General features: G+C 42.1%; 1 protein-coding gene across 4 annotated transcripts in view; it reads right to left on the reverse strand.

Moving 5' to 3' along the window:
• LOC133555758 (dedicator of cytokinesis protein 7-like) overlaps positions 1 to 22,429 on the reverse strand; it is an 84,245-nt gene that overhangs the window by 61,000 nt on the left and 816 nt on the right. For all 4 annotated transcript variants that reach the window (XR_009807396.1, XM_061905084.1, XM_061905083.1 and 1 more), the window contains exons 2-14: positions 15,095 to 15,182; positions 14,604 to 14,782; positions 14,365 to 14,433; positions 14,142 to 14,256; positions 11,021 to 11,233; positions 8,343 to 8,428; positions 8,207 to 8,273; positions 7,889 to 8,038; positions 7,677 to 7,757; positions 7,362 to 7,518; positions 4,862 to 4,992; positions 4,232 to 4,325; positions 3,973 to 4,135 (exon numbers count right to left, since the gene is read on the reverse strand). Coding sequence is in view for 3 of the 4 variants with exons in the window: in XM_061905084.1 (XP_061761068.1) it covers positions 3,973 to 4,135; positions 4,232 to 4,325; positions 4,862 to 4,992; positions 7,362 to 7,518; positions 7,677 to 7,757; positions 7,889 to 8,038; positions 8,207 to 8,273; positions 8,343 to 8,428; positions 11,021 to 11,233; positions 14,142 to 14,256; positions 14,365 to 14,433; positions 14,604 to 14,782; positions 15,095 to 15,182 (1,593 nt within the window). In the remaining variant the exon portion in view is untranslated. The remainder of the gene's footprint in view (positions 1 to 3,972; positions 4,136 to 4,231; positions 4,326 to 4,861; positions 4,993 to 7,361; positions 7,519 to 7,676; positions 7,758 to 7,888; positions 8,039 to 8,206; positions 8,274 to 8,342; positions 8,429 to 11,020; positions 11,234 to 14,141; positions 14,257 to 14,364; positions 14,434 to 14,603; positions 14,783 to 15,094; positions 15,183 to 22,429) is intronic.

Genomic DNA, 22,429 nt, shown 5'->3' on the forward strand with positions numbered 1-22,429 from the left:
TTCCAACATGACTAGCAAACACAACTAGTCATGGGACTCCCTAATAACATGGCCACAAAGGCCAACAAGTCACATTTCTCTCCTGCCAGTTGCATCAGATGTGAGAGATGACGTCAGATGTGAGAGATGACGTCGGATGTGAGAGATGACATCGGATGTGTGAGATGACATCAGATGTGAGAGATGACATCAGATGTGTGAGAGATGACATCAGATGTGAGAGATGACATCGGATGTGAGAGATGACATCAGATGTGAGAGATGACATCAGATGTGAGAGATGACATCGGATGTGAGAGATGACATCGGATGTGAGAGATGACATCGGATGTGAGAGATGACATCGGATGTGAGAGATGACATCAGATGTGAGAGATGACATCGGATGTGAGAGATGACATCAGATGTGAGAGATGACATCAGATGTGAGAGATGACATCAGATGTGAGAGATGACATCAGATGTGAGAGATGACATCAGATGTGTGAGAGATGACATCAGATGTGAGAGATGACATCGGATGTGAGAGATGACATCAGATGTGAGAGATGACATCAGATGTGAGAGATGACATCGGATGTGAGAGATGACATCGGATGTGAGAGATGACATCGGATGTGAGAGATGACATCAGATGTGAGAGATGACATCAGATGTGAGAGATGACATCGGATGTGAGAGATGACATCGGATGTGAGAGATGACATCGGATGTGAGAGATGACATCAGATGTGAGAGATGACATCAGATGTGAGAGATGACATCAGATGTGAGAGATGACATCAGATGTGAGAGATGACATCGGATGTGAGAGATGACATCAGATGTGAGAGATGACATCGGATGTGAGAGATGACATCGGATGTGAGAGATGACATCAGATGTGAGAGATGACATCGGATGTGAGAGATGACATCGGATGTGAGAGATGACATCGGATGTGAGAGATGACGTCAGATGTGTGAGAGATGACATCAGATGTGAGAGATGACATCAGATGTGAGAGATGACATCGGATGTGAGAGATGACATCGGATGTGAGAGATGACATCGGATGTGAGAGATGACATCGGATGTGAGAGATGACGTCAGATGTGTGAGAGATGACATCAGATGTGAGAGATGACATCAGATGTGAGAGATGACATCAGATGTGAGAGATGACATCAGATGTGAGAGATGACATCAGATGTGAGAGATGACATCGGATGTGAGAGATGACATCGGATGTGAGAGATGACGTCAGATGTGTGAGAGATGACATCAGATGTGAGAGATGACATCAGATGTGTGAGAGATGACATCAGATGTGAGAGATGACATCAGATGTGAGAGATGACATCAGATGTGAGAGATGACATCAGATGTGAGAGATGACATCGGATGTGAGAGATGACATCAGATGTGAGAGATGACATCGGATGTGAGAGATGACATCGGATGTGAGAGATGACATCGGATGTGAGAGATGACATCGGATGTGAGAGATGACATCGGATGTGAGAGATGACGTCAGATGTGTGAGAGATGACATCAGATGTGAGAGATGACATCGGATGTGAGAGATGACATCGGATGTGAGAGATGACATCGGATGTGAGAGATGACGTCAGATGTGTGAGAGATGACATCGGATGTGAGAGATGACATCAGATGTGAGAGATGACATCGGATGTGAGAGATGACATCGGATGTGAGAGATGACATCGGATGTGAGAGATGACGTCAGATGTGTGAGAGATGACATCAGATGTGAGAGATGACATCGGATGTGAGAGATGACATCGGATGTGAGAGATGACATCGGATGTGAGAGATGACGTCAGATGTGTGAGAGATGACATCAGATGTGAGAGATGACATCAGATGTGAGAGATGACATCAGATGTGAGAGATGACATCGGATGTGAGAGATGACATCGGATGTGAGAGATGACATCGGATGTGAGAGATGACATCAGATGTGAGAGATGACATCGGATGTGAGAGATGACATCAGATGTGAGAGATGACATCGGATGTGAGAGATGACATCGGATGTGAGAGATGACATCGGATGTGAGAGATGACATCGGATGTGAGAGATGACATCAGATGTGAGAGATGACATCAGATGTGAGAGATGACATCAGATGTGAGAGATGACATCAGATGTGAGAGATGACATCAGATGTGAGAGATGACATCAGATGTGAGAGATGACATCAGATGTGTGAGAGATGACATCAGATGTGTGAGAGATGACATCAGATGTGTGAGAGATGACATCAGATGTGAGAGATGACATCGGATGTGAGAGATGACATCGGATGTGAGAGATGACATCAGATGTGAGAGATGACATCGGATGTGAGAGATGACATCGGATGTGAGAGATGACATCGGATGTGAGAGATGACATCAGATGTGAGAGATGACATCGGATGTGTAAGTGGAACAGTCAAAGTTGCTAAGAATTCAAAGTTCATAGAGGATTCCATAGGAACTGCTGGGGGGGATTTTTGACCTCACTTGTGAAATAATTGTGATACAAAAACTGCACTTTTTAAAAAATTCATTGAAACTGCTACATTGAAGTGTTTTTGTTGCAGACAATTAAAAAACTAAAAACTAGTTGTTTTTTCTCCCATTGCTCCAGCACACTGTCTGCCCCCCGGAGGTCCCGCCCCCGTCCCTCCCTCGCGCAGATTCAACAGATGGCTAATGCTAACGAGAGCGAGAGGTTTGTTTCAAAGAAAAGACAAGTGTTGTCAGTGCTTTGGTTTTGTGGGACAAATGACTGCGCACTGCAAAGTGTTTAAAAATGGCAGCAGCACAAAAAAGCGCTGAGTGCGGGCAATAGAACTACCTTATGAGGCCAACAAGACCACAACTCCCGCTAAAAAGCAGCTTACTATGTGGTGCAATCATTTCCCCAAGCTGTGTATGAGCATCAGAGTTGTGATGTGACGCAGCACGCTACTGTTCTATGTCAACATGTCAACTTCAAAAAATGAAAAGCCTTCTATAAGCGATATAATGAAGACAACACATGATCTAAGTGTCTCTATCAGCTATAATAGCCTACTATTAAAATAATTGTCGCAGGCTGACACAAATCTTTGTTGACAGAAATGTTGAAATGTAATATTTATTCTACACATTCTTACAACTTTGGAAATCATGGATATAATTTTTCAGAAGGTGATATAACTCCTGGTAATTACAGTCTTGGAATGGCCAAAGGTAAAGATGTGTGTCCAAGTTAAAAGGAAAGAGCAGGTTGTCTTCTTCTGATACAATTATTACAATCTATACAAGCTGGGTATTGTTTGCTATGGTCTGGAACAACATGGCACACAAACAACTGTCAAAATACAGCCAATATTTCATCCATGAGAAATAAAAAGTTTGGTGGACAAAATGAGACAAAGAAGGAGTGGCATAAAACATGTCTTTCTGGTATCGTTGAAGAACGTTGTTCAAAGACTGCCAAAATGAGTAGGACAAAACGCCTCTTGCCAAATCCCATCAGAGAATCATGGTTAACATAAACAGTGGGATTTCTAACAATTAGGAAGTTTTGTGTCATGTTGTCCTGCAGAAACCATATTAAAATAAATATATATTCCCCCCCCCATCTTTTTCTATTTTCATATATTTTTGAAGGGCGGCGCTAAAGAGCCGCTTGTTGAACTTGTTGATATCCAATAGAAAAAGGCAACATCACACTACTACTAACTAAGAGGGAATAAATCAATGATTGAAGTGAAAACCTTCAGCTTGCAGTCCAAGAAATATCCACATTTTATCCAATATTTACCATGAATCGAATAATGTGGACCCCAACTATTTGAGAAATCTGACGCCTGTATCTTGCTACGACATTCCTGGAACTCTGAGACATTTCAAATTTGGGGAAAGTGTTGGTTGTGTGCTGTGTTTGTATGAAAGAGGCCTCCTTCCATCTGTGTGTGTTGGACCAGTGCTCACCTGTAGCTAGTGTGCGGCGTGTACACGTAGCGAGTGGGGAATTCCAGCACCTCTTTGGTGGGGCGGACCCGCAGGTCCGGGTATGGCTTGACGTGCAGCAGCTCGGGTGACAGGCAGTAATGAGGCGAGTCCGGCGCCGGAGAAATGTCAATCTTCAACTGGGCTGGAAAGGAGACACAGACACGTTTGAAAAGGTCTAGAAATGAATTCAGACAATATAATGGCATTAAAGCTCCATGAGATTCTTCTTAAAGGTCACCTGTGACGGGCCTCAGTCGTCGCAGGACAGAGGACGGTCTGCGCATGTCTGCCAGAAACTTGTAGAGGTCTTCATCGCTCAGCCTGTCCCCCTCCTTCATTAAAGAACAATGTCATTAGTGTGGCGCCGGGCTCGGCCACCCAGAACCAAAAATACAGAAAACAAATCTGTCTGGAGCCGCAAAAAAGTTAAAAGTGTTATGGAAGTCTTATAAGGAAGGCAACATGTAAGTGTCCATATTAGTTATAAGGAATAAGCGGTAGAAAATGGTTGGATGGAGCCGCGGGTTGCTGACCCCTGGTATGGATCGATGGCACAAAACAAGTACAAGAGTGAACCTAGTAATAGTACTTGTGAATCTATTTCATTATTGATACTGACATAGTAATCTATTGTTTAAATCACATGTGCCTACAGTATTAGTGTCCAACTTATGTAAGTTGTCCAGCATCAATGTGTGCATGTCAGTAAACATGTATCAAAAAGACTGGGAGGCCTATTGATGGTACTTTTGGCCTTTATCTAAGCAGCTCATTTGAAATAAAGAGCGGCACTACTTGTCTTTAAAAGCAGAAATAAGACATCCCAGTATTTCAAGTTGGCAGTGCTACCCCCTGGGCTGTGTCTGACCTGCTTAAAGAAGTTGGTGACGGTCAGGGTTGCTGGGCGGAAAGTGGCAAAGTTACACACATCATCGCCGACGCTCATTCGCTCAAATCCCTTTTTCTTTTTTTCGTTCCACGTTCCATGGCCTTTGCGCTCTGCCAGGAAAAAAAAGACAAAAATGATTAAGTAACACAGCATTTACACAGAGTATCTTCCATACATTCATTTACTTTCTGCCTTTCATTTACGGCAAATCTTTCTGTGGCGGTCCTAATGCGTCTTTGGTGGGCTGCCACAGAAGGATTCTTTTATTCATTTGCAGCGTTCACCTTTGCTCACAAACATATCATAATGGGACTGACTGTGTAGCCCACTGGTCACCAACCTTTTCCAGCCCAACATCCCTGGTCTCAGCCAAAAACCAAAGCAAGATCTACGCCTGCATAAACTACTGTACTGTACACACACACACGTATATATACACACATATATATATATATATATACACACATACACATATATACATACATACACACATATATATATATATGTCTTGATTGGATTATTCAGAGAATAGTGCTCGATACCGTGGCAGAGCGCAATATGTAGGTGTGGGAAAAATCACAAGACTACTTCATCTCTACAGAACTGTTTCATGAGGGGTTCCCTCAATCATCAGGAGATTCTACAGTTCTGTAGAGATGAAGTAGTCTTGTGATTTTTCCCACACCTACATACACATATATATATATATATATATATATATATATATATATATATATATATATATATATATATATATATATATATATTACTTTATGAGTTTGAACATCAAATATGTTGTCTTTGTAGCATATTCAACTGAATATGGGTTGAAAAGGATTTGCAAATCATTGTATTCTGTTTATATTTACATCTAACACAATTTCCCAACTCATATGGAAACGCGGTTTGTGTGTGTGTGTATATATATATATATATATATATATATATATATATATACATACACACACACACACATATACACATATGTGTGTAAGCTGTGAAAATCTGTACAGTATGTGTGCTTGGGTTCTATTTTTAGGAACACTAATATAAAACCTCACAATAATGTCTGATTGAACGCTAAAAACTTTAGGACAGTCCGCCTAAAGAAAGGACTAGAATTAAAAATTTTACTGAATGAGACACCCAGGATGTACATGGAAATAACGGATGTGTCTGTCTATCTGTGTTGGCCCTGCAATGAGGTGGCGACTTCATAATATTAAGTATGAAGAATCAAACACTGACTATTGACAACATATGAACTTCACACCCCCTCTCCATTCACATATTTTACAATCAAGCGAAAAGCAACATAAATACAACAAACTCAGCCAAATATGAACATGAAGGATAAAAAAGAAAACGCACCTACAATGTGATATATGTGATATATCACTAAGCTTTACAACTTTCTTGTCAAAATCTCCTTCCACGTCTGTCCCTGACACCCACATTTCACACTCTGTGGAAACACTCCCCACCCACACTGTTTGGTGCCTCCTCTGACCTCCTGTGACTTACATGACCATAGTAACTCATTACATGACCATAGTAACTCATTACATCACCATAGTAACTCATTACATGACCATAGTAACTCATTACATGACCATAGTAACTCATTACATGACCATAGTAACTCATTACATGACCATAGTAACTCATTACATCACCATAGTAACTCATTACATGACCATAGTAACTCATTACATCACCATAGTAACTCATTACATCACCATAGTAACTCATTACATGACCATAGTAACTCATCAGATGACCAAAGTAACTCATCAGATGACCAAAGTAACTCATTACATGACCATAGTAACTCATTACATGACCATAGTAACTCATTACATGACCATAGTAACTCATCAGATGACCATAGTAACTCATTACATGACCATAGTAACTCATTACATGAGCATAGTAACTCATTACATGACCATAGTAACTCATTACATGACCATAGTAACTCATTACATGACCATAGTAACTCATTAGATGACCATAGTAACTCATTACATGACCATAGTAACTCATTACATGACCATAGTAACTCATTACATGACCATAGTAACTCATTACATGACCATAGTAACTCATTACATGACCATAGTAACTCATTACATGACATAGTAAGTAGTATATGATGCAGATTCCAAGCATGGAAAGACTTAGTATAGTTGAAGACTTAAGGTGATTAGAAAAGATGAGTGCACATTATAATGGCAGCTACACTTAACATCTAAACATCTCAACAAAATGATTAGGGAATGTCCGGCGGGCCAGATTGAAAAGCTCAACGGGCCTCATGTGGCCCCCGGGCCTTCATTTGCCCAGGTCTGGTTTAACCCATCCACACACGTGATAACTAATTATGTAATTAGAATATGTCATCGAGTGCCACCGATACCTTGTGGAACAAATTGCACGTTTGATAGGGAAGACCATTCATGTGTCTTTGGTGCAATACCAGAATCGGAGTCAGGGTCCAAGCGGTCCAGACCCCCTACGCTGCTGACAATGTTGAGCAGGTGAATGGCCGTCCAGGCGAAGGGCATGCGGAAGCAGCCCAGGCGGGTACAGGACTGTTCCGCCTGCAGGCGCAACTTCTCCAGCTTCTCCTTGTGCTGCAGACATGAGATCATCCCATGAAAGGTCTACGGTGTTTGCCAGTCAGTGAGTAAATATTGCAGCCAGACAGACAGCATTGAGCAAGCGCAGCATAAAAGCGTGCATGCTGTCTGGCAGGTCATGATCAGCGTTGACGCATCTTTGGCTACGTTACCTTAGAGGAGTCTGATTCCTTCATGACCATGTAGGGTTCACAGCACTCTCCAATGTCTCCTTGCTGAAGAACCTTCTCCAGCTGGGAGAGAAGCACTCAGGGTGAGTTATCATGCTCAGAGAGGCACTTCAACTTCAGAAAAGAGCAGGCCAGCGTATTGGAGACCCAGTAAGAGAAGCGTCAGCATGAATTCCCATGACTCTGCGTAATACCTTAATGACCAGGAAGATGTCGGCGGAGGGGTACGTGATAGAGAAAATGGCCGAGCGTGCCAGCGTGGAGATGGCCACGTGAGGCGTGTGCGGCTTAAGGAGGCCTTTCATCTGATCAGAGTTCAGGTCGAAATAGAAATTCTCGGAAATCTGTCGGGGAGAGAGGAGATAAGCGGGAATGGTTGGAGGGAGGAGATGCAAGGCCGTGTAATTGAGTTTCAGATGTAAACCACACGTTCACTTAAGCTGGGGGAATTCAATAAGGCAGGCATGAGATCACTGTTTCACTGCAATTGTGTTGGGAAAACACAATTATACCTTTTTCTTTTCCTTGACGTCATAAAGGGCCAGCGATCCAAATATTGGTTCGATTTCTATCTCGAACCTGAAAACACAGTGTGTGCTGCTTAGGCTGCCAAGAGAGCAAAAGTGCTGACCTAGAAACGTCACTTACTTGAGAGAAAGGCACTTGACCATGATTCTCTGGCCACTGTGTTCTTTGGGAACTTCAGGGACAGTGCATCGCTCCACGGCCTCGTCCTGCCACACACATTTACACAGGTGTCATGGCAGCAGACAACCATGTGTACATAAGTGGACATGAGTAAGGGCAGTAAAAGTAAGTTCATAAGAACCGGAGTCCCAGCTTTATATTTAAAGGCAATGGGATGCTTGCTTTTAGCTCGCTACTCCATTTATTGCTGGGTTTAAAGATGATCAGAGTCATTTATGACTGGTACAAGAGATAACCAGGAATACAGGCATATATACACACACACACACACACACACACACACACACACACACACACACACACACACACACACACACACACATACATATATATTTAAATAAATAAATGATAAATGGGTTGTACTTGTATAGTGCGTTTCTACCTTCAAGGTAATCAAAGCGCTTTGACACTACTTCCACATTTACACACACATTCACACACTGATGGAGGGAGCTGCCATGCAAGGCGCTAACCAGCACCCATCAGGAGCAAGGGTGAAGTGTCTTACTCAAGACACAACGTACGTGACGAGGTTGGTACTAGGTAGGGATTGAACCAGGTACCTTCGGGTTGCGCACGGCCACTCTGCCACTGCGCCACGTTAGAGTTGTTCTGCCGTGTAAACATCCAAACAGACTTGATATACGTTTTTTTTATTTTGATAAGTCTCATGGATTTTGATGATTTCAATCATACAAACGTATAAATGGTAAATATATTACATAGACAAAAAAAACATATATATATATATATATATATATTTTTTTTTTTTATATATATATTTATTATTTATAATAATTTAAAATAATTATCACTGCGCTATTAATAATTTATAATAGCGCAGTGATTACAAAACAATTAATTGTCCCCACATCTGCTGTCCCCTCCAAGGTTATTCATTGTTATCCCACTGGGTTGAGTTTTTTCTTGCCCTGATGTGGGATCTGAGCAGGGGATGTCGTTGTGGCTTGTGCAGCCCTTTGAGACACTTGTGATTTAGGGCTATATAAGTAAACATTGATTGATTGATTGAATTGGAGGCAGCCACCACAGTTGACATACTTCACATAAAAGTCACAATTTCTCCGTTATTGTTGGTCCAAAGCGAATGAAGACTTTGGCAAAATAACGGTAATCAGTTGTTCTGTGTATTATTTGGTAGGTTGAGTGCGCCTTCAGGAGCGTGTTAGACAGCATGCTGTTTACTAAACACTCAACTGCACGAATGTATATAGTGGAGTGCATCAAATAGGGCCACAGAATTATATTTTGTCGAAATAAAAGCTTGTAGTATTGCAAGTTTATGAGCTGGAATATGTTTAAAACTATATTTACAGGTATTGTTATTGTTTGTTTTGTCATGCCGCACCCGTCCCAGGTAGCCAACAGGGTGCCTGTTGTTTAGTTGGCCATGCTCTCTTTATACAGGACTCTGAACTGACTGATGCAATGTTGCCCCCAGTGATGGTGGTGGAAACATGTATTTGAACAAAGTATCGCAGCGGCCTGTACAGACCACAGGTGAGAAAGATATGTTTTGTCTGGCCTTCTAGGAGGCCACCAAAAAATGCTTAGGAAACACTGACCCGCACTGTATGACAGCGCTCGTATTTTTAAGAATCTCTGGCAAAATGTAACTTTAGTTCCATAAATCACATTTGGAAAACAATTATAATTGCCAAACAGGAGAGGCCTCAGTTATGTAAATCACAAGTTTGGACCCCAGTGTTCTATCTTTGCCAGCAAGGTTAAAATGTCAATGCGAGGATGGTCCAAGTTCTTCTATACAACAGGAACAGTCGAAATGTTTTTAGGAATTTTCTGCAAAAAACTGAACTCGCGGCAGAACCTCCAGGTCCAATAATAGCTTCTTAACCTCAGGCCATCAGACTCTTGAACACATCGAAATATTCTCCTCAATCCACTCAAAAAACGCATTAACTGGCTGGACTATAAAGACAAGACATCCATAAAAGTGGATGCATATGCAAAAGCGCAATATATCTATTTATATCGGCACCTTCTTTTGTAAATGCCAAAACTCTCTTACTCTGCACTCCAACCAGCTAATGCAACAACATGTTCTTCTTATCTGTACTGTAAGGTTCAAATTTGACTGAGAATAAAAGGAAGTGTAAGTCTATTCCCGGCCCAGATTTGCTCCCCGGAGCCACAAGTTGAATAGCACCATCCTAAAGCAATAAAGTCTCATCTTACGCTACCTCAAACGTTTTGTGTTTATTTCTATCCAAAATCATCAGGGTCCTGGCTTAGTACTTCAGATTGCGGTCTGCACAGGTGACATCAAAAATATTCAAAGTCAGTAGGGTTCTTGCTCTGACCATCAATAATCCACTGCAGAAGATCAGTTGAACAATGGAGAAGTAAAGAAAGGATAAAGTATTTGTCTTCTACCTTAATTATTGTGACTCAGATAGCACTCAAAACCAGTAGAGTTCCTGCTCCGACAGAGAATACTTAACCGGATGGGGTTTGAACATTGACTGGTAGAGATGTGACAAGAAACAGACCTTTGGCCATAGCTACCTTGACTTCCTTGTGTTGGCTCATCGTTCTTGCTCTGACAAATATTACAGAACATATTTTTGGACACAAACCTCATCGGGCGGAGGGTAGAGGCCGAGCAGGTCACCGTGGCGCCCCTGCAGGCGGGCCTCTGTGTTGCGACAGTCCATGTCCTCCGGCCCCGTGCGCTCCAGGACGCTGGGGAAGAGCACGTCTGGGGAGGAGTTCTTCAGGTCAAAGATGCTGGAGGCCCAACTGCCCCGTGGCGTCTCATCAACGGAGGCTGACCGCCGCTTTGCGTCATCCTGACCCGCAGGGGGAGAGCGTGGAAGAAGAAACAAAAAAGGTTGAGATCATGTGTTATTTCTTGCTGGGGAAGTCATCATCACCCTGAAGGCTTGGCTGCAGATGTCTGAAGAGCAAGAGAAGAAAGTTATTTTCTCGATCTGCACTTACGCTATGGTGCTCTTACTTACATTCCACTGCATGTGCAAATAAAGCTGGAAATGTAGCGAAGCACAAGGCATCCTCCAGTATGTGTCAGGTGTGTGTGTGTCAGGTGTGTGTGTGTCCTGACTAAGTCACTTCCTCATCAGCACAAGTCTCTGGAGGCTCTCTGTCCTCAACTCAACAAAAACTGCTTCTAGCATCTCTGAGTAGCATCCCCTAATCTTCAGTTGCATGTTGGGGCCCCTTAGTACATCACTGACTTGTTATGCCCCTACTCTTCAGTTGCATGGAGGGGCCCCTCAGTACATCACTGACTTGTTATGCCCCTACTCTTCAGTTGCACGGTGGGGCCCCTCAGTACATCACTGACTTGTTATGCCCCTACTCTTCAGTTGCACGGTGAGGCCCCTCAGTACATCACTGACTTGTTATGCCCCTACTCTTCAGTTGCACGGTGGGGCCCCTCAGTACATCACTGACTTATGCCCCTACTCTTCAGTTGCACGGTGGGGCCCCTCAGTACATCACTGACTTGTTATGCCCCTACTCTTCAGTTGCACGGTGGGGCCCCTTAGTACATCACTGACTTGTTATGCTCCTACTCTTCAGTTGCACGGTGGGGCCCCTTAGTACATCACTGACTTGTTATGCCCCTACTCTTCAGTTGCACGGTGGGGCCCCTTAGTACATCACTGACTTGTTATGCCCCTACTCTTCAGTTGCACGGTGGGGCCCCTCAGTACATCACTGACTTGTTATGCCCCTACTCTTCAGTTGCACGGTGGGGCCCCTTAGTACATCACTGACTTGTTATGCCCCTACTCTTCAGTTGCACGGTGGGGCCCCTTAGTACATCACTGACTTGTTATGCCCCTACTCTTCAGTTGCACGGTGGGGCCCCTGAGTACATCACTGACTTGTTATGCCCCTACTCTTCAGTTGCACGGTGGGGCCCCTCAGAACTAGCAGCAGTCCCTCCGTGATCTTGACTTTGTTGACACTTTGAAGAAAGAATTAGAAAACTTCTCTTTCTAGTTAAACTTTTAGTCAATGCACCTTTTAAATATTTTTTGTATCCACTTTGTATCCTTCTGATGATGTTGCCCCTGTTGTTTTCATCTAATTGTTGTTTTACTTCACTTATGTTTTGTACAGCGCTTTGTCATTTTATCTGCCAAAAGCACTTAATAAATCAAAGTTACCTACTTAGTAATCTATGGCGTCAAGACAGGGCTAAAGTCCTCATGTGTAAAATCCCACTCTGCACCCACTGACTCATTTTGCACCTCCAATTCACGAGCATCTTTTCTGCTAATGCGTGTGGTCCATCTGCGCTGGCCATGTCTTTCCATTTCTCCATGCATGTGACTTTGGCTCTTTGGGGAAAACATTGGATAAACGGCCAAGCAACTCTCCTTTCTGATTGGTCTTTTTAAATGCCAACTGTCACCTGGTCAGAAACAATTCATGGCAACTGCCGTTGAACTGTGTCTCTTTGAAGAGTAGTCTTAAGAGTCCAAAGTTCAGACAAAATAACCCACGATATCCTTTTCCTTTTTGGCATTTACACATCTTTTCCTTTTTGGAATTTACACATCTTTTCCTTTTTGGCATTTACACGTCTTTTCCTTTGTGGCATTTACACGTCTTTTCGTTTTGGGCATTTAGACATATTTTCCTTTTTGGCATTTACACATCTTTTCCTTTGTGGCATTTACACATCTTTTCCTTTTAGGCATTTACCCATCTTTTCCTTTTTGGCATTTACACATCTTTTCCTTTTAGGCATTTACACATCTTTTCCTTTTTGGCATTTACACATCTTTTCCTTTTTGGGCATTTAGACATCTTTTCCTTTTTGGCATTTACACATCTTTTCCTTTGTGGCATTTACCCATCTTTTTGTTTTGGGCATTTAGACAACTTTTCCTTTTTGGCATTTACACATCTTTTCCTTTTTGGGCATTTAGACATCTTTTCCTTTTTGGCATTTACACATCTTTTCCTTTGTGGGCATTTAGACATCTTTTCCTTTTTGGAATCTACACATCTTTTTCTTTTTGGCATTTACACATCTTTTCCTTTTTGGAATTTACACATCTTTTCCTCTGTGGCATTTACCCATCTTTTTCTTTTAGGCATTTACACATCTTTTCCTTTTTGGAATTTACACATCTTTTCCTCTGTGGCATTTACCCATCTTTTTCTTTTAGGCATTTACACATCTTTTCCTTTTTGGCATTTACACATCTTTTCCTTTTTGGCATTTACACATCTTTTCCTTTTAGGCATTTACCCATCTTTTCCTTTTAGGCATTTACACATTTTTTCGTTTTGGGCATTTAGACATCTATTCCTTTGTGGCATTTACCCATCTTTTCCTTTTAGGCATTTATACATCTTTTCCTTTTAGGTATTTACACATCTTTTCCTTTGTGGCATTTACCCATCTTTTCCTTTTTGGCATTTACCCATCTTTTCCTTTTAGGCATTTACAGCATCTTTTCCTACTGCACACCTACTCAGAGGCCTAGTGGTTAGAGTGTCCCCCCTGAGATCTGTAGGTTGGGAGTTCAAACCTATCTTTTACTAGCTTCTTTGCAGAAGGCCCCTAAAAACTGCAAAGCTCTTGTAAACGCTGACAAAATAAATAGACCTAAATCAGATGTCCACAGTAGAGGACAATGGTTCTCAAACTGAGGGTGTTTTTTACTGTTTTGAGGCCATACTAATCCCGTGCAAATGGCGCTGAGGTGCCTGTACCTGCTCGGCAGCAGCTGCCTGGTCCAGTTCAAAAGTCTGTTTGAGCAAGCCTCGCTGCCTCTCCCTCTGTCGCTCGGAGCTCTGCGGGCTGTGCGTGGTGCTGTAGCGCTGGTATCTAGCGGCGAGTAGAACATGTTAATATCACAGCTGCCAATCACCTGCACAAGTGCATTATTAAAATAAAAAATAAAACTCAACTGCTTCCTGTGCGTCTGCCACTTACTTTCTTTGAATGACGAGCCAGTCATCTGTGTAGACTGCCAAGGCGTCTCTCACTCGGGGATCCAGTGCGCTAACGTCAGACAAGCAGATGCATAAGTAGGTAGGTGTCCTTTACTGTACATCTTCCCTTGCTGTCACACCAACAAATGCTTTGTTCTGATACATTTGTCCAAGACTACAATTCTCTTAATGGGAGATGCGCAAGTTCAGATGTGTTGGCCATGGAAAGCATTTTCTTACTCTTCCTCCTCAGGCAGCGGCGGCTCCAGCGTAGTGCACTCTTTGTCTGAGTGGTGCAGCTCTAAGTCGTCCTGGGGAAACTCCATCAGCTGCCTGAGAGGGCCCGACTCCACCCCGGGAGCATGACTGCTCAAATAATCCTCAAAATCCACTGGCTCCACCACCTCAGTCAGGGGTAACTGTGGAGTAACATCAGACTGTGAGGCGGACATTAAAACAACAGATCAGCAAAAGGGACGGCGGGCAAAAGATCTGATTGCTTTGGATGATCTACTTTAATAAATACATAGTCACAGTCTCAACTGCTCATCCATTTAAAAATGGTGTCACCCTCCCATCAGGGCATTGCAGAGGATATACTCTTAAACATCTTACATAAGTACCCCGTTTGGGTTTTACCCCAGCAAAAAGCCTAAAGCTAGGTTTAAAACTTAGCTGATTGCAGCTTTGAAGCTGAAAGGTAAATAGAGATCAATTACAGGGCAACTCACAGGATGGTGCAGTGCTCCTCGCTTTTTGGACAGGAGCGGGGAGCCATACTCTCTGGACACTTGCTTCCGGACTTCTGCAGCCACCGTCCTGAGGAAGGGTAAATAGAAGTAATGCTGGAGGCCAGGGGTCCCCTAACGTTTTGACTCGGGGTCCACATTTGGTAAAAGAATATGGCAGGGGGCCCTGCATGCACACATTACATATACACATATATATTATACATATACACATATATATTATACATATACAATATATATATGTATATATATATATATATATATATATATATATATATATATAAATAAATGATAAATGGGTTGTACTTGTATAGCGCTTTTCTACCTTCAAGGTACTCAAAGCGCTTTGACACTACTTCCACATTCTCACACACACATTCACACACTGATGGAGGGAGCTGCCATGCAAAGCACTAACCAGCACCCATATATACATATATATATACATACACATACATATATACACATACATACATACACATATATATATATATATATATATATATATATATATATATATATATATGTATGTATGTATGTATGTATGTATACATACATACATACATACATACATACATACATACATACATACATATATATATAAATAAAACATATATTACATATATATAAAACAGTGAAGAAAATAAGTATTTGAACACCCTGGTATTTTGCAAGTTCTCCCACTTAGAAATCATGGAGGGGTCTGAAATGTTGACAGTAGGTGTATGTCCACTGTATGAAAGATGACCTAAAAAGAAAAATCCAGAAATCACTATCTATGATTTTTTAACAATTTATTTGTGTGATAAAGCTAAAAATAAGTATTTGAACACTGACATTATATTTGGTAGAGTAGCCTTTGTTTGCAATTAAAGAGGTCAAAGGTTTCCTGTAGTTCTTCAGCAGGTTTGCACAGACTGCAGGAGGGATTTTGGCCCACTCCTCCACACAGATCTTCTCCAGATCAGTCAGCTTTCTGTTCTGTCACTGAGTAACACAGACTTTCAGCTCCCTCCTAAGATTTTCAATTGGATTTAGGTCTGGAGACTGACTAGGCCACTCCGGAACCTTGATATGGTTCTTACAAAGCCACTTCTTGGTTTTCCTGGCTGTGTGCTTTGGGTCATTGTCATGTTGGAAGATCCAGCCACAACTCATCTTCAATGATCTGACTGAGGGAAGGAGGTTTTTGGCCAAAATCTCACAATGCATGGCTGCAGTCATCCTCTCCTTAATACAGTACAGTCGTCCTGTCCCATGAGCAGAAAACCACCCCCAAAGCATGATGCTACCACCCCCATACTTCAGAGCAGGGATGGTGTTCTTGGGATGGTACGCATCATTCTTCTTCCTCCCAACACGCATAGTGGAATTATGACCAAAAATGTCAATTTTGGTCTCATCTGTCCACAAAACCTTCTCCCATGACTCTTCTGGATCATCCAAATTGTCATTGGCCAACTTAAGACGGGCCTTAACATGTTCTGGTTTAAGCAGGGGAACCTTCCGTGCCATGCATGATTTCAAACCATGATGTCTTAGTGTATTACCAACAGTGACCATGGAAACAGTGGTCCCAGCTCTTTTCAGGTCATTGACCAAGTTCTGCCGTGTAGTCCTGGGCTGATTCCTCACCTTTCTTGGCATCATTGAGACCCCACCAGGTGATATCTTGAATGGGGCTCCACTCCCATTGAGATGGACCGTCATGTTTAGCTTCTTCCATTTTCTAATGATTGCTCCAACAGTGGACCTTTTTTCACCAAGCTGCTTGACAATTTCTCCAGAGCCCTTACCATCCTTGTGGAGTTGTACAATTTTGTGTCTGGTGTCTTTGGACAGCTCTTTGCTCTTAGCCATGCTGAATGTTTGGGTCTTACTGATTGTATGTGGTGGACAGGTGTCTTTATGCAGCTAACCACCTCACACAGGTGCATCTGATTCAGGATGATACAGCGGAGTGGAGGAGGACTTTTAAAGCCGGACTAACAGGTCTTTGAGGGTCAGAATTTTAGTTGATAGACAGGTGTTCAAATACTTATTTTAAGCTGTAACACACAAATAAATTGTTAAAAAAATCATAGGTTGTGATTTCTGCATTTTTCTTTTTAGGTCATCTCTCATACAGTGGACATGCACCTACCATGAAAATTTCAGACCCCTTCATGATTTCTAAGTGGGAGAACTTGCAAAATAGCAGGGTGTTCAAATACATATCTTCACTGTATATATATATATATATACATACACATATATATACATACATACACATATATAGAAATACACACACACATACATATATACAAACCTCGTTTCCATATGAGTTGGGAAATTGTGTTAGATGTAAATATAAATTTGACTAAATTTTAAATATATAATATAATATAAACATTGCTATACCTAGTGTATTTATACCTGCATTGTCCTTTCCATCCTTACACTTTCCATCATTGTAACTAAGCTACTGTGTTGAACAATTTCCCTTGTGGATCATTAAAGTTTATTTAAGTCTAAGTTAAACGGAATACAATGATTTGCAAATCCTTTTCAAGCCATATTCAGTTGAATATGCTACAAAGACAACATATTTGATGTTCAAACTCATAAACCAATTTTTTTTTTTTTTACAAATAATAATTAACTTAGAATTTCATGGCTGCAACACGTGCCAAAGTAGTTGGGAAAGGGCATGTTCACCACTGTGTTACATCACCTTTTCTTTTAACAACACTCAATAAACGTTTTGGAACTGAGGAAACTAATTGTTGAAGCTTTGAAAGTGGAATTCTTTCCCATTCTTGTTTTATGTACAGCTTAAGTTGTTCAACAGTCCGGGGTCTTGTTGTCGTATTTTACGCTTCATAATGCACCACACATTTTCGATGGGAGACATGTCTGGACTGCAGGCGGGCCAGGAAAGTACCCGCACTCTTTTACTACGAAGCCACGCTGTTGTAACACGTGGCTTGGCATTGTTTTGCTGAAATAAGCAGGGGCGTCCATAATAACGTTGCTTGGGTGACAACATATGTTGCTCCAAAACCTGTATGGACCATTCAGCACTAATGGTGCCTTCACAGATGTGTAAGTTAGCCATGCCTTGGGCACTAATACACCCCCATACCATCACACATGTGTAAGTTACCCATGCCTTGGGCACTAATACACCCCCATACCATCACACATGCTGGCTTTTCAACTTTGCGCCTATAACAATCCGAATGGTTATTTTCCTCTTTGTTCTGGAGGTCACCGCGTCCTCTGTTTCCAAATATAATTTGAAATGTGGACTCGTCAGACCACACCTTACCACTTTGCATCAGTCCATCTTAGGTGAGCTCAAGCCTAGCCAAGCCGGCGGCGTTTCAGGATATTGTTGATAAATGGCTTTCGCTTTGCATAGTTGAGTTTTAACTTGCACTTACAGATGTAGCGACCAACTGTAGTTACTGACAGTGGTTTTATGAAGTGTTCCTGAGACCATGTGGTGATATCCTTTACACACTGATGGCGTTTTTTTTATGCAGTACCGCCTGAGGGATCAGAGGTCCGTAATATCATCGGTTACGTGCAGTGATTTCTCCAGATTCTCTGAACCTTTTGATGATTTTACGGACCGTAGATGGTAAAATCCCTAAATTCCTTGCAATATCTCGTTGAGAAATGTTGTTCTAAAACTGTTTGACAATTTGCTTACAAAGTGGTGACCCTCACCCCATCCTTGTTTGTGAATTACTTAGCATTTCATGGATGTTGCTTTTATAGCCAATCATGGCACCCACCTGTTCCCAATTAGCCTGCACACCTGTGGGATGTTCCAAATAAGTGTTTGATGAGCATTCCTCAACTTAATCAGTATTTATTGCCACCTTTCCCAACTTCTTTGTCAGATGTTGCTGGCATCAAATTCTAAAGTTAATGATTATTTGCAACAAAAATAAAAAGTTTATGAGTTTGAACATCAAATCTGTTGTCTTTGTAGCATATTCAACTGAATATGGCTTGAAAAGGATTTGCAAATCATTGTATTCTGTTTATATTTACATCCAACACAATCTCCCAACTCATATGGAAACGGGGTTTGTATGTATATATGTACATGCAAGCACGCACGCTCACGCTCACGCACACACACAACTGTACTGTACTGTACTGTACAGTACAGGCCAAAAGTTTGGACAGTCCTTCTCATTCAATCCATCCATTTTCTACCGCTTATTCCCTTTCGGGGTTGCGGGGGGCGCTGGCGCCAAATGAGTTTTTTGATTTTTATTTCCATGACTATTTCCATTGTAGATTGTCACATCAAAACTAGGAATGAACACGTGGTGTTATGTACTTCACAAAAAAAGGTGAAATAACATGTTTTATATTCTACTTTCTTCAAAAAAGCTACCCTTTGCATTCTCTCCAAGAGCTTCAAGGGGTAGTCACCTGAAATGCTTTCACTTCACTGTGTAACAAGTCATTTGGAAATGTAATAGTCTCCCAGAATGTCCATCCATTTTGAAGGAATCTTTCCAATGAGTACAATTTTAAGCCCAGCTATGAAATAGATAAGTTAAATATCGGCGCCGAATCGATTCCAGTCTCAAACAGCCGGATCACAACTATTTAAGGTGCAGCTCATTTAAACTGGAGCACAAACGAATGCCATTATTTGAAAAACGAGCATATTTGACCTCCTCATTAAGTTTGGACTCCACTGCTGCCGACACAACAGCTGTTATGCATGGAGATGCAGGCAGATGTCACAAAAGACACGGCGATACAGGCACAGAGCCAGAGCTCCCCTTTCGGCTCTTGATGGAGCAACGGCAAATGAGAGGCTTACAGACAGCGACAAAGGGGGGAGAGAGAAAAAGCCAGCCAAGGAGCGCCCAGTCCAGTGCCAGCAGCTGCTACTTGAAAGTCACCAAATGTCTGTTTCTCTCAGGCAGACAGCTGTAAGCAGCAGGCCAGACTTCACAGATATCTTTCATCCAACTAACACATCCACTCCCACGTTGCACCATATTCAAGTCCCCGACTTGATCATCTCACAAGACTCACAAGCAGTTCCTGCAGTTCTTTCTGTGCACCTCCATTTCAAACAGGAAGTAGGAAAGCTATGAACCGCGAGGGCAAGAGCCACAACACAAATTCCCACCCTTTCCTGCATCCGGCACCACACAATATGTCCCACTGAAGGAAAGGAGATCTGGAAACAATACAGTGAGAGCATACCAACATGACAATAATCCACCTTAAAAAATATCTCATTCTCACCATCCTAAAAAAAGCTTTCAAATGCACTGCTAGGTTAAGCCTTTTAATTAAGAGTGAAGATAAGGTGATTTGCAGGTAAAGCTCTAAATCGGGCCCAGGAATAAGCTAGGTGGGTCCGTAAAAACCAAAGAACAGCACACTTCACTCATATAGACCAGTGTTTTTCAACCACTGTGCCGTGGCACACTAGTGTGCCGTGAGATAGTCTGGTATGCTGTTGGAGATTATGTCACTTCACATATTTGGGTTAAAAACATTTTTTTGCAAACCAGTGATTAAAATCCACAAATATTGTGCCGTTGTTGAGTGTCTATGCTGTCTGGAGCTCAGCAGAGTAAGCGTGTAATACTCTTCCATATCAGTAGGTGGCAGAAGGTAGATAATTGCTTTGCAGATGATCACAATACGCGGGAGGCAGTGTGCAGGTAGAAAGGTATCCAACGCTTAAACCAAAAGTAAACAAAAGGTGAGTGTCGTTAAGAAAAGGCATTAAAGGTTAGCGATGGCTATGCAAAACAAAACTAATACTGAACTGGCTGCAAAGTCAACAAAAACAGACTGCTGGACAACAACAAAGACTTACAGCGTGTGGAGCAGATGGCGTCCACAAAGTACATCCATATATGACAATCAACAAGGTCCCCTCAAAGAAGGATAAAAACAACTGAAATATTCTTGATTGCTAAGACAAAGCAGGTGCGGGGAATGTTCAAGGAAGACATGAAATTGCTACAGGAAAATACCAACAAAACAGGAAAATCCACCAAAATAGGAGCGCAAGACAAGAAGTAAAACACAACGCACAGGAAAACAGCAAAAACCTCCTAATAAGTCAGAGTGTGATGTGACAGGTGGTGACAGTACACCTACTTTGAGACAAGAGCTATAGTCATGCATGCTTGCTTATGCTTTAAAGTCATATCTAACAATAGCAAGAACAACTTTTTAATTGTCAATATCGGCTGCTGAGTTTCATTTTGCAATGACATCTACTGGTGGTGTGCCTCAGGATTTTTTTCAAAGAAAAAAATGTGCCTTTACTCAGAAAAGGTTGAAAAGCACTGATGTAGACCATCTTTGACTCACTTTTTTGCAGGTCCACATTGACCTCCTGCAATATAGACCATCTTTAAAAAACATCGCTTGTGTTTTTAATTATTGATTGCATTTGCCAGTTGGTGAGGTAAACCCAACTTTGCATTGACATTATGTACATAATGTGAATAATAGTGATGGGAGGTAAGCTTTCTGAAAATATGGTTAACCCGGACTGTAATAAGTCAAACAGGAATTAAGCACCTGGCTGCAAAAAAAGTGTTTCGGGAGGAAATGAAAGATTGGCTGAGAAACAAGGGTGTGGACACGTCCCCATTCTCTATAGAAGAGATCAAATATACTAGTTGTATAAATGACTGTAACATACAAATGTTTGGCAACATTTTTATGCTCCAAGCAAAAAATGTTCTACATTAATGTCGATTCATGAAAGTAAGGCCTACCTTTTCTAATTGGCTTAGAATTCCATCCATTTTCTACCGCTTATCCCTTTCAGGGTTGCGGGAGGTGCTGGAGCCGATCTCAGCTACATTTGGGCAGAAGACAGCGTACACCCTGGACAAGTTAACACTTCATCACAGGGCCAACACAGATAAGAGAACATTCACACACTAGAGACCATTTAGTGTTGCCAATCAAACTTTCCTCAGGTGCATGTCTTTGGAGGTGGGAGGGGCCTATCCCCTGGTGCATGTCTTTGGAGGTGGGAGGGGCCTATCCCATGGTGCATGTCTTTGGAGGTGGGAGGGGCCTATCCCCAGGTGCATGTCTTTGGAGGTGGGAGGGGCCTATCCCCAGGTGCATGTCTTTGGAGGTGGGAGGGGCCTATCCCCAGGTGCATGTCTTTGGAAGTGGGAGGGGCCTATCCACAGGTGCATGTCTTTGGAGGTGGGAGGGGCCTATCCACAGGTGCATGTCTTTGGAGGTGGGAGGGGCCTATCCACAGGTGCATGTCTTTGGAGGTGGGAGGGGCCTATCCACAGGTGCATGCCT

This window comes from Nerophis ophidion, linkage group LG07, assembly GCF_033978795.1.
Source record: "Nerophis ophidion isolate RoL-2023_Sa linkage group LG07, RoL_Noph_v1.0, whole genome shotgun sequence".
Taxonomy (NCBI): domain Eukaryota; kingdom Metazoa; phylum Chordata; class Actinopteri; order Syngnathiformes; family Syngnathidae; genus Nerophis; species Nerophis ophidion.